At 33.5% G+C, this 13647-nt stretch overlaps 1 protein-coding gene across 2 annotated transcripts; it reads right to left on the bottom strand.

The window, feature by feature from the left end:
• Positions 1-3377: 3377 nt before the first annotated feature.
• Positions 3378-13632, bottom strand: LOC136040070 (MAP3K12-binding inhibitory protein 1-like). 2 transcript variants are annotated; one of them, XM_065724142.1, is made up of 2 exons: positions 13517-13632; positions 3378-3998 (listed from the first exon to the last, which is right to left on the bottom strand). In XM_065724142.1, exon 2 carries the CDS (start codon positions 3994-3996, stop codon positions 3487-3489), a length of 510 nt encoding a protein of 169 aa, XP_065580214.1. In that variant the 5' UTR covers positions 3997-3998; positions 13517-13632; the 3' UTR covers positions 3378-3486. The 2 variants fall into 2 exon arrangements, with proteins under 2 accessions (XP_065580214.1, XP_065580215.1); XM_065724143.1 differs by lacking the exon at positions 13517-13632 and adding an exon at positions 12586-12714.
• Between the last annotated feature and the right edge of the window lie 15 nt (positions 13633-13647).

Genomic DNA, 13647 nt, shown 5'->3' on the forward strand with positions numbered 1-13647 from the left:
TTCTAAAATATATAGAGAATATGAAATGTAGAACAGGAATCGGCAATCTATGATCAAAGGGTCACTGCAGGGTGACCCACAGAAATTTTTCTTAATTTTATAATAATAATTTGAGGTTAAAAATCCATTGTAATTTTATCTTGATATTTTTTTTCCTGACTATTCACTAACAGACTGATTTAAAAAATATTATTGAACCTAACGTACCCTTAATATTAAAATTTTGGTTGATTTTGATCCAGGACCAAAAACGGTTGTTGAACATAGTGTGCTGTGGAATTTATTTTCAAATCTTAGTTTCATTTCAAATAAAAAGAAATGCACTTATGATGTCCTGTATATACTTTCTTCCCACTTTCCCATTTTTTGGTCAAGGAAATTCATGTTTTCCATTTTTCTATCGTGCAAATTCATGCTGATTCTATCGTTTTAAGAATTCACAAGTTATAAGTTTCATGCAATGATTTGTCGCGAGGCACCCGAAGTAACATTTTCATTGAGGGAGCGTAAATTGAACGTTTTTACCTAATGAGCGCCAAATTTCATCGACTGAAAATTCCAATTGATTAAACATTGCTGAAAAGCTTCGGATTTAGACTCACAGACTTTGAAGATTATACTTTCTTCATAGTTCTTCATTGTTTTCTTTGTTAAGGCTATTCAAACCTCGTAGCTTTTTCCAGGGATTTACAGATTTTCATTTTTTACCGAGAAACTGAGGATATTCATACTTCTTTTTTGTAAATAGTGTGTTAATCCCTTTTACAGGGCACCTGTGTTCATTGTTGAAGCTGAAGTTTTTTACGTACTACTGGTAACACCCACGATATAATTATTATTTTGAAGCATAATTCGTTTTCTTTCGCCTCAGTCTCCCTCCAGTCCCTCCTACCCCTTTCAAACACAGAAACCGTAATAGAACAACATCGGTATTTCATTATATTGTTCGAGCCGTCTGTATTTATTTCAATTTAACGAATTCAATTTTAATTCATTAAATGGTGCAATACAGTTCCATTCACTACACCCTATCCTACCAGTCTTTTAATTTCAAGAGCATATAATTTTAGTTCTTATCTGCCATTTTTTCTCTTTTTTTGGATATTGCCTCACTAGAATCACCTAACTATCCCCTTTAAATGTCTTACCATAAGACTATAATGCGGATTTGAAAACCACGATCCATCTCTTCGAAAGATCAAAATTCTTATCTCTTTGGACAGAAGAAAATTGGGATGTTAATAAGCTGCAATTAGACAAATTGATTCCTAAAATATATTTTTCCAGAATACGATTTCAATTCTGTGCTCTTTTTTGAGATTTTCTGTTCTCCTTTTGCCTCCTCCACCAAGTTACTTTTCGTTTTTATTTCCCTGAAGTTCGCTCCAAAATTTTGATAATTCGATACATCGAATTTCTTTTTCGGTACAAAAATTCTAACACATATACGTGTTTCCATACTGAATGTCCGATAACACTTAATGAGATTTAAAGACTATTAATAAGTCTGATTTTTCTTCGCTATACTTTGACTTAAAATATCTATCAAAGATTTTCATCATTCAGTCTTTGCTCATCTTAAACAATATTCATTTTCAAACATTTTCGCAGAAACTGGGGACTCTTTTTCAGTCCCAACCTTTCTAAACAGTTCGTGGTACTGTAAGTAAGAAGCGACCCGGCTAAATAGCAACCAAAACTCTAAAAATGGATTTTTGATACAAAAAGATATATAAAAAAAATCGGTCTATTATGCTGGTTTCAAATATATAAGCTTTATAAGTTTAGTTTTATTCATCAAAGGTTATAAGCCTGAGAAAATATACCTAGTTTTCGAAAAAAGGGGAAACACCCCCTAACAGTAAAATAATGTGGAATTTAATATTTTCTTTTTTGCCAGAAGCAAGATTAGGGATGCGTGTTTTTTTTTCCAGGGGTAATCGTATTGACTCGTTGGTCTACAACATCCTGAGAAAGCACATTCGAATGTAAATTAAACGCTCTACTGTCCGTTCTGAGGGACCAAAAATATAGGAGGGCAATTAGGCCCCCCCCCCAGTCCTTCTTCTCAAAATCATTTTATCAAAATTTTAGATAGCCATTTTGTTTATCATTGTTGAAAGACCTAGTAACTATGCCTTTGGATATAGCATGATTCCGACAGTCCCAGGGGGAAGATCTTTGAATAATGAAATTAGCCCATTGTTTACACATAGTATTTGTTATTGGGAAGTATGCATACATTTTGAGTGGTGTTTTCCACGGCGAAAATTTCCAGGGAGATGAACTTGTCACAAGAAATTTGCCAGAATGCCTATAGAAAATCTTCTTATATGTCTTGCTTTCTCTTTTCCTTCTCAATTTTATACGCGGAGTTGTTAAGGGCAATTATCCGGGGTGAACTATCACAGTTCACCTGTGATAGTGGTCAAATATGGCTCTGAAGCATGGACACTCCGAAAAGCAGATGAAAATTTACTAGATGTTTTCCAGAGAAATTGCCTACGGATTGTTCTGGGTACCCGGCTGACTGACCGTATTTCAAACAGTAGGTTGTACGAAAAGTGTGGTTCAATCCCGCTTTCTGGGGCTATAATGAAAGAAAGGTTGAGATGGCTAGGCCACGTTCTACGGATGAAGGATGACAGATTACCGAAGATTGTCCTTTTGGCCAACCGTCCGGGGCTACACAGAAAGCAGGTCGTCCTTGTCTGGGTTGGGAGGATGTCATAAATAAAGATTTAAAGGAAATGGGAACTTCCTGGGAGGGTGTAAAGAGGGAGGCTTTAAATAGATTAGGTTGGAGGAGGAGCGTGCGTAGCTGTGTTGGCCTTAGGCGGCTTGGTGCTGCAGTGAGTTATTAGTAGTAGTAGTAGTAGAACTATCACCGGGATTGAATTGTCTAGAGGATATTTCCGCAGGGAGGGGAGTTTCTCCGTAGAGATAGGATCAGATTTCTTCACATTATTTAAAAACTGCTTAGAAATTATTAAGTTTTTTCAAGGTAAAGTAAGGAGCAACATTAAAACTTATTACGAACAGAAATTATTACGTATATGAAGGGGGCTGACCCCTCCTCAAAACCTAGGTCTTTACGCTAAAGTTCGAATTTTGTCCCAATTCTTGAACAGAACAACAAGAATTTTTTTGAAAGTACTTAAAAACTTTAGCGTAAAGAGCGAGGTGTTGAGGAGGGGGCAATCCCCTTTATAAACGTAATAATTTCTGATAAGTTTTAATGTTGCTCCTTACTTTACATTAAAAAAAAACTCTTTTTTCTATTTAATTACTACATAGAATCAGCCACCTAGAGCAATGTCTGCACTTAAAAAATGACATTTATAATTTTAATTTGTTCTCTAAAAATACACCAAATCTAAAAAGATAAGAGGGTGTGTATTTGAAAATGAACAAGAAAAAATCTTTTTGTCAGCTACACAATTCAGAAAAAAAACAAATTCTCTGTATAAAATTATCAAACACAAGCTATTTTTTTGTCACTAGTCTTCTTTTAAGCTCGATTATTCTTTCTAAAGTATCATTATTCTTAGCTTCAGCAACATTCTCACTCATAATTTTTTTGCTCAAATTATGTCCATACTCGGGAGTTACTGATTCCAAAAGTAACAGTTTATTTTCAACATTTTGAAGTCTTTGATAGATATCTTTTGCAACAGGTTTCATATTCAAGTGTTCTTCGACTGCACCTAGTCTTTCCTGAAGGGCCCAATTAGTTTCATAGGTAAGAGACGGATCAGTTTGTGGTCCGTACGGGTTCTCAACCCGAGACCTCCGAAGATGTGATATTCCATCTTTCCTTTTGTAAAGAACAGCAGACGTTCGGGCACAGGCTGTGGATTGAGCTTCTCCACAAAATTCATAAACGTTCGCGATATCTGCTTCTTTTCTTTTCACTTCTATAAGTGTGTTGATTCGCTTCCAAATGGTATCATGACTAGCATTGATCTGCTGATCACTTGGCTCCTCATCACCCATTCCTATAAGAAGATATCAATAGTCAGCTCCCAAAGTCGCCAGACCATAGCTTGCACTGACAACTAAGACTCAACTGAACATGACAGAATAATAAAGAGGAGAAAGCTTCATCTAAGTCCAAAAGGAGTTATCTTGTTGAAGCATTTCCCTTTTAAACTAAAAACAACACACAAATTCTTACCTTATAATATTAATTTAACATAACAACTTCTTTTAACTTTGCTGCTAAAATGCCTTGAAAATAAAATTTGTTTTGTTGTTTTTTTTTTGTATTTGTTTAAATGTTCTACCTTTTTTATTCCAACATTTCATGATATCTCATTTTAAAATTTTAAGCAAAAAGTTTTCTATCATTGTTAAGACCAGCAAAACATTGTTTGTGGTGCCTATAAAAGAACAATTTATGAAATTATAGTAATAAGAATTCAGTTTTGTTGATGTACCTATTTCAGAAGTGAAATTTTCAACAATATTACACAAAAAGGGCATTCCATAGATATTTGCTAACTCGAATAAATACCCAAGGAAAACACAGTACTGTGGAAATTAGGGAATATATTTATGGGAGTGCATATTCTTACCCCCCCCCCCCAGCTAAAAACATGGCAAACCTTTATACTATTTGAAGGATAGTTATAGGTCTACAGCTATAACTCTTTCACAGAAAACGGTAGAGGGGGGGTCATTTATATATATATATATATATATATATATATATATATATATATATATATATATATATATATATATATATATATATATATATATATATATATATATATATATATATATATATATATATATATATATATATATATATATATATATATATATATATATATATATATATATATATATATATATATATATATATATATATACTTTAGCGGGCAAGGCAAAAACAAAAAAGGTGCATGTTTATGCAATTGTTTTTTTTTTTTTAATTTTCCAGGGTTAGCATGGTCTTTTTCACTGATCTTACAATGAGAGGAGCATCAGTTTCTGCACAGGCATGATCAAGTCTTAGAAGCAGAGGATCCCAGCCAATTCTTAATAAAATGTGCACTAATAAATAACATTTTTTGTGGGGAGAAGAGGTACAGACAGATACTTTAAACACCTTCCCAGGACATTATTCAGGCTCTGGATACATTCTTGAAAACTTAATTTTAATAACTACTTTCCAAGATATCAAAAAACCTCAATATTTTACCACTATCAAGCCCATAAGACAATGACCAGCCAATACAATTAGAAAATTTTAAATAATAAAATCAGAATTTCACTTTCAGAATTGGACAAAACTTGAATATACTTAAAACAGTTGTGATGCCAAAATTGTACTTAAGTATTACTTCAAGTACTACTCCATGTATTTATTCTATATATATATACATATATATATATATATATATATATATATATATATATATATATATATATATATATATATATATATATATATATATATATATTTATATATATATATATATATATATATATAGTACTTGAAGTAATACTTAAGTACAATTTTGGCAAGTACTTGATATTTGATACTTAAGTAAGAATTTGGAAAGTACTTATTACTTGATATTTAAGTAAAAAAAACAATGAGTACTTAATACTGGATATTTAAGTAAAAATTTGGAGTACTTGTTGCAGCACTGATTCTAGGGAATTATTTTTGTAAGAATAAGTTTACCTTTAAATTCATTTAGGAAAAAAAAGTCTCAAATAAAGAGAGCACCTTAATTTTTGTGCAAAATGAAGCAAAACTGATTAGAATTTATACATCAAGGATTCCTGGCAAAATAATCAATCTATTTAATCAGTAATACATTTAGGCTAATTATTATGCATTTGATCTTTAAGATCAGGCTCAAACCAAAACTACAGAAAATTTTCTTGCTTCTAAAGATATAAACAAATGTAGACATGCCCTTTTGCAATATCCTAAGCCTTAGAATATGTCACCAAAGGAGTAGAGATACTTAAAAATCATTCTACATGCATAGATACCATGCTTTTATTTCATAATGGACAATTTAAAATGCACCTTTTTCATATCAGAACTATACTCTCCCATGAATTAAAATCCCTTTAATCCCTAAAATCCCTTCTTTAGACATTTAAAAAATTACAGAATAGAAAAAAAAAAATCAAATTTAAACCTACAGCCCAGCTGTAAAATTGACCCTCTTTCTTTTGATTGTTCAATTCAACTGAATAATATGAACAGGCTTAAACAACAAATTATGATAATGTTATTTTATCAAATAGTCAACACTAATAAGCTAAATAAAAAGTGACCTCTGCCAAAACTAAAAACAAAATTTTTATGATAATTGATACAACAACAGAAAAAGGAAGTAATTTGCTATGGGGCAGAAGGGGCAACTGCCCCCAGACCCAAGTATGCCCCCCCCAGCTGAAATTTAGTTTCTGCAAAAAATCTTGTCAAATCTAAAATAAGCCTGAATAATTCAAGTAGGGTATCTAGAGAGACAGGTCAGTCAGTTTTCTTAGGTATATCTCTGCTTTTATGGTAATATAAGGATCATTTTTCAATTTTCACTTGATTTGGGAACATTGGCTCCAGCTCTAGCCTTTTGAAATTTGCATAGATTGTTGATCCATGTTTATTAGTTTTTTGTTTTTTCCAGGGGTGATTATATCAAACTGAATGCCCTGAATCCTTACTTTCAGTTGAAAATTCTTGTTTTTTTATTTAGTTTCTGATTGTTTTTCAAATAATACTGGGAAATCCAGTGCCCCTCCTTGGAAATTCTCTTCCTCCATGATAAGATCCTCCCACATAACCTGATCCCCCTGACCTCCCCACCAGAAAAAGTTCCCCCTGAAAACGTCTGTATACTTACCAATAACCAACATTATATGTAAACAATAGACAAAGTTCACACCTTGCAGCCCTTCCCCTGGGGACTGCAGGGACTAAGTCACCCTAAAAGACATAGTTATTAGACATTTCGACTATACTGAACAAAATGGCTATCTCAAATTTTTGATCCAGTGCTTTGGGAAAAATGAGCGTGGGAGGGGGCCTAGTTGCTCTCCAATTTTCTGGTCACTTAAAAATAGCACTAGAACTTTTAATTTCCATTCGAATGAGTCCTGTCGCAAAATTTTAGGACCACTGGGTCAATACAATCACTTCTGGGAAAAAAACAACAACAAATAAGTACCAATCCATGATCTTTCTTCTGGCAAAAAAAAATACAACATACAAAATTCCACATTTGTGCAGATAGGATCTTGAACCATCTACAGTTGGGGTCTTTGATATGCTGAATCTGATGGTGTGATTTTCATTAAGAATCGATGACTTTTAGGGGGTGTTTTGCCCTTTTTCGAAAATAGGCAAATTTTCTCAGGCTTGTAACTTTTGATTGGTAAGATTAAATTTGATAAAAGTTATATATTCAAAATCAGTATAAAAATTTGATTCTTAGATGTATCTATTGGTATCAAAAGTCCGTTTTTTAGAGTTTTGGCTGCTATTGAGCTGGGTTGCTCCTTACTTACATTTGGTTTACACTAACTGTTTGATTGTGATTGGCTTCAGCTATATGGAAGATCAAAAGCTTCAGAGAATTTCGCCATATGAACAATAATACACCCCTTCATCCAACCAAAATTCTGCAGTAGAAACTATAAATAGGACTTTTTGACTAAAAATACTGTTCATCACAACTGTTTTAAGTATATTCAAGTTTTGTCCAAAATTTGAAGCGCAAAGTTAAACACAGGTTGGTAAAAATCAATTTACAGTTATTGATCCACAGATTTTAACAGCAATTAACCGGGTTTTTAGGTGCCAGTACCCCACATTATATCTTGGTTAGGCCTGGGCATGATTTGGAAAACAATCATAAATTACTAATAACTTGGGATTTTTAACTTCAAACTAGAAACAAATACATATCTTTAATCACCATAAAAAGCTGATTCTTTGATTTGATTTTATCACTATTTAGGTTCTTATGATTTTGTTATTGATAAGCTATTGCTATTTAATTACTATTCATTATTACTAAGGATTTTTTTTTTTTTTGTTTTTTTTTTTTACTGCAAGAAAAAATGTTAGAAAAACTGGAAAGGGATCACTTGTCACAGAATGAGGTTAGGGTTTAAACCCTTTTTTAGGGTTAAAACTAATTGGCAGGCAGCCTACCACAGGGTAACAGACATTTTTTCTATAATTTTTCCTTATTTTGCTATCTTTTCTGTGGTTCCCTCATTATTACTTTATAGTTCCTGATTTTCAGGAGGGGTGCAACTCCTTCCCCCTGGAAATTCTGATTTTATTATTTAAAATTTTCTAATTGTACTGGCTGGTCATTGTCTTATGGGCTTGATAGTGGTAAAATATTGAGGTTGTTTTATATCTTGGAAAGTAGTTATTAAAATTAAGTTTTCAAGAATGTATCCAGAGCCTGAATAATGTTCTGGGAAGGTGTTTAAAGTATCTGTCTGCACCTCTTCTTTCCAAAAAAAATGTTATTTATTAGTGCACATTTTGTTAAAAATTGGCTGGGATCCTCTGCTTCTAAGACTTGATCATGCCTGTGCAGAAACTGATGCTCCTCTCATTGTAAAATTAGTGAAAAAGACCATGCTAACCCTGGAAAATTAAAAAAAAAAACAATTGCATAAACATGCACCTTTTTTGTTTTTGCCTTGCCTGCTAAAGTATATATATATATATATATATATATATATATATATATATATATATATATATATATATCTGACGTCAAGCCTATGCTACCTTTTTAAAGCCATTCTGAAGGCTTCTTTACCCCTTCCCTTACCTATAAAATGTCCCCTGTCATTCCTCTCTTGGAAATCTTAATCAAGAACCAGATTTTCTGTTTCATTGTTTTTAACTATTTCCCTTGTTTGGCAGGTACACACCCAATGAAGTCCAAGAAAATAATCTTAACCAATTTTCAACACAACGGCTTGAAATGAAAAGACTATCAAAACAATTAAGTGCAGTCAAAAAACTCTTGATTGGATCAGACATATCACATGACAGGATTAACATGGTGCATGTAGAGTTGAACTTCTGGCAATTAATGTTCAATCAGATCTGGCAAGTTTGAAAAAATACAGGGTTATTCTGAAACCTGTGGAAATGATGGAAAAAATATTGATATTGTTTGGCTGGTACACACCCATTGAAGTCCAAAAAAATAATTTGAACCAATTTTCAACACAATGGCTTGAACTCAAAAGACTTTCAAAACAATTAATTGCAGTCAAAAAACTTCTGATTGGATCAGACAGATCACATGACAGGATTAATACAGTGCACATAGAGTTAAACATCTGGCAATTAATATTCAGTTAAATCTGGCACGTTTGAAAAAATACAGGGTTATTCTGAAACATGTCAGAATGGTGGAAAAAATATTGAAAATAGGAAAATAGACTTTGGATTGGCTTTAAAACAGATAAAAGGTAATAAAGTAGTACATTCTCTGATTCAATAGGTAAAAACATTATCAAAAAAAAAAAAAATCAAATTTAAAAGTAAGAAGCCAAGTGAGTCAGTTGCAGACTTTCTTAATAAGCAAAATCAAAGCTCAATAAAATGGAGCAGCAAAAATCCACACTTTTGGCAGCTAGCTGAAGGTTGCTGGCTCTCAGTGTGGTGAAAGAAAAGAAGAGTATGAAAATGAATTCTTGATTAACACTTTGATGACACCACCAAGCCCGCCAAGTTTCATCCTGGTCTCTCCACTCTAAGTATTTTCCAAGATTTCCAGTTTCCCCCTCCAACTCTCCCCCAATGTCACCAGAACTGGTTGGTGTTTAAAATAAGAGATCCGCAACATGAGTTCCTTCTTAATATCAAATTCAAGAATACCTCACAAATGGTCACCCACTTAAATTAAAAATATGTCAATTTTTATAATTTTTCTGAATTAACACCCCCTCTAACTTCCCCAAAGCAAGCAAATCCATTTCAGTTATGTCAATCATGTATCTAGGACTTGTGCTTATTCTTCCCACCAAGTTTCATCCTGATCACTCCAATCTAAGCATTTTCAAGATATTCTGAGCCCCCCCCCCCCCCAATGACACTGGATCCGGTCGGGGTTTAAAACATAAGATCTGAGTTTTGAGGTCCTTCTAAATATAAAATTTCATCCGATGAAATTCAAGAAGATCTGATCACTCCTTTGTAAGATAAAAATACCTCATTTTTTCTAATTTTTCAGAATTAACCCTCCCCCCAACTCCCCAAAAGAGAGTTAATTCGTTCTGTTTATGTCAATCATGTATCTAAGGTGGAAGTAGTTATAGGCCCTACTAAACTGAAGGAAAACTTGACTTTCTTCAAACTTTAAACCCCTTCTCCCTCACCCTATTTTAGATAGGGCTTGTGATATCAGAGCTTGATATGAGCCCTGATCCTAGTCATCTTTGGTCTAGCTTTCATTTGGATCTGTTGCTCCATTTGCAAGTTATGCTAAATTAAACCCAAAGCTTTCAGCACTTAAAACCCACTCCCCCTTGTTCTATTTGAGCTAGGGTTTTCATCTCAAAACTTGATGTCTGTCATGGTCTTAGGCACCTTTGGTTCACTCTTCACTGAGATCCATCAATCTCTCACAAGTTACACTGAATTAAATGAAAAACTCAACTTTTTTTAGTACTTAAAGCCCCCTCCCCCTAATTAAGCTAGGGTCTTCATCTCCAAACATTATGTGTCCTATGGTTTTGGCATCTTTGACTTGACTTTAATTGAGATCCATTACTTCATTCAGAAGTTGAACTGAGTCAAACAAAAAACTCAACTTTTTAGCACTTAAAGCCCCCTCTCCCTTGCCCTAATTAAGCTTGGGTCTTCATCCCAGAACTCAATGCATGTCATACTCTAAGGTATCTTAATTTAATTTTCATCAAAATTTATCTCTCCATTTGCAAGTTACAGTGAGTTAAATGAAAAACTCAGATTTTCTTTAACACTTAAAGCCCCATCACCCTAATTAAGCTCAATTTTAATCCAAATAGTTGAGTTTTAATACAAATCTGACTGGTGGTTCTCCCACTATACTTGATTGCACAGATGGGCAGACAGACATACAGATCTCAAAAAGCTATCTTGATGGATATTTTCCCCTATCCAAATATAGGTGATGATGCCTTGATGATGATATGCTATTGTTTTCCTTTTTTTGGATCCAGTGAGCCAACATGGCTACCTAAGATGTTGCAAAATCCATCCGTCTGTCTGTCCATCTATCTGTGTAATCACATATAGGCAGAGAAGTGCTGGTTGGATTTGCATGAAAATTTTGAATGGCAGATTTGGTGTCAAGGACTATGAGACATGTCAAGTTCAAAGATGAAGACCCTAGCTCAAATTTAACAAGGGTAGTGGGTTTTAATTCCTGAAAAATTTAAGCTTTCTGTTTAATTTAGTATACCTCACAAATGGAGTAACAGATCCAAATGAAAACTAGACCAAAGATGCCTAAGACCTGATTCAAGTTCTGGTATCACAAACCCTATATCAAATAAGGCAAGGGGGAGAGGGTTTCAAGTCTTAAGAAAGTTGAGTTTTCCTTTAATTAAGTAGGGCCTATAACTTATGAATGAAGTGACAAATCTGAAGTCAGATTTGTCTGAATACCTGAAGTTGCTGGAATGAATTTGACAAAATACCACTACATTGGATCCAGCTAGAATTCCCTGGACTTGTTTATTGCAGACAACATTTAGATGGGCAAAGATTCATAGCTTCAGTTGTTTTACCAATAAATATGGTCCTGAAGATGATGAAATGGTTGAAATTTGGTTCAGTTGACAAGATGACAAAACTTGAATACTAATGTTGGAAATATAAGCCCAAATGGACTACAGTATGCAACATTTAGCACACAACAAGGGATTTTAGCTCACTGTTAACCAGTAAACTGTGAAATAATTTCCATATTCTTTGTTATATAACTTTTAAACAAAAATTAAACCAAGTGTCATCATACTATAATTTTTTTTTGTCAAAAACAAATACCTTATTTCATATCCAAAAAAAGGGCATGGAGCTATAGAGTTTACTCTAAATCTAAAGGGTGATGTTTTCATGTACATTGCCAATGCACACACACACAAAAGCTATATCTGAGTTTGCTCTAAATATAAAGGTGATGTTTTCTTGTACATTGCCAAAGCACACACACACAAAATTTTGGCATCAAAGGTAAAGTAATTGAAAAACAAGTACATTAAAAGTATCTTAAGTAATAAGTATTTTGTATTCTTACTTAAGTATCAAGTAATAAGTACACCCTAGAGTTTTTATTTAAGTACAAGTACAAGTAATGGAAAATTTTACTTAAGTAGTACTTTAAGTAAGTTAAAGCAAAGCCTAGAATACATATATCCCTTGTGCCCCAAACCAATACTGTTATTCAGGCATTTGTCCACCCCCTCTCTGAAAAATTTTCTGCTGGCAACCATTATACCCTGAGTTGTATAGCCTATGTGCAATGAATTTGGTAAATATGACTGTCCATATTACTGACTTACAAATAAAGTGACCATACTGCTCAATACCTTTTTCATACTCTTTACAAGTAAACTAACTGCTTCTATTGCAATATTCATATTTAAGCACTTTTTGAGCTCTTAAAATGGCAAATTTTGGTAAAATTACAGCAGTTCATATAACTGGCTTTCCTATAAAGTGAATATACCACTTGATACATTTTGGTAAAATTTTGGTTAATTGACTTCTTGCTCACTCAGAAAGGATTTAGGTTAGGAAAACAAAACTTTCAAGGATGGATCTACAGGCTAAAGTATGTACTAGGAAGTTATTTTAAAGTACCCAACTCTACTCCTTCTCCCTCTAGAGGGCCCTGAAATTTGCCTAAATGACAGGTCTATACCTATTGAAATTTTGACAAGACAACATTTTAGGCCTACCTTAATTTTTAGTTATCAGTTACTTTTTCTCTGTTTTTAGTTCTGGAAATCCAATTCCTCTTATTTGGGTAGAATTCTGAGCCATATCACTGTTGTTGTTTTATTCAAAGTTTATGAAATGTATTTGCATATCTTTGAAACCTTACAAATTGGGATTCAGCAAAGCTGTGAAGCTGAAAACAATTTTATTGCACTTTATTCAAGCAGAAGATCTATTTTGCAAGGTTTCACTTTTATAACACACATATTTTTAAAGGTCAACAAAGGTTAGGACCCTCTAGAGGGAGGAGTGGAGGTAGTTGCTTCAAAATAGGCCTACCTTCCTGGGAAAACCCTTAGTCTGTAGATTCAGCCCTGAAAGTTTCATTTTCCTAACCTAAACCCTTTCCAAGATACCAAGAAGTCAATTAACTAGAATTTTACCCCGTCTTTTTGTATGCTCTTTACAAATAGACTAATCACTTCTGCCTTAAATTCAAATCTAAACACTTTTTGAGCTCTTAAAAATGACATAAATATGGGGGATGAAACAGGCTTGAAACATTGATCTCAAACTCACTGTTTCATTATTAATCCATTTCTTTAATGTTACAAAGGGTGTGTTCCAGCTGACGGTTTTTCAGTAGCTGCAGTAACTGCGCGGTAACTGCCCATTTCTAACTGCGGTAGAGCCAGTGGGAGCGGCACAGT

This window comes from Artemia franciscana, chromosome 20 (genome assembly GCF_032884065.1).
Source record: "Artemia franciscana chromosome 20, ASM3288406v1, whole genome shotgun sequence".
Classification (NCBI taxonomy): domain Eukaryota; kingdom Metazoa; phylum Arthropoda; class Branchiopoda; order Anostraca; family Artemiidae; genus Artemia; species Artemia franciscana.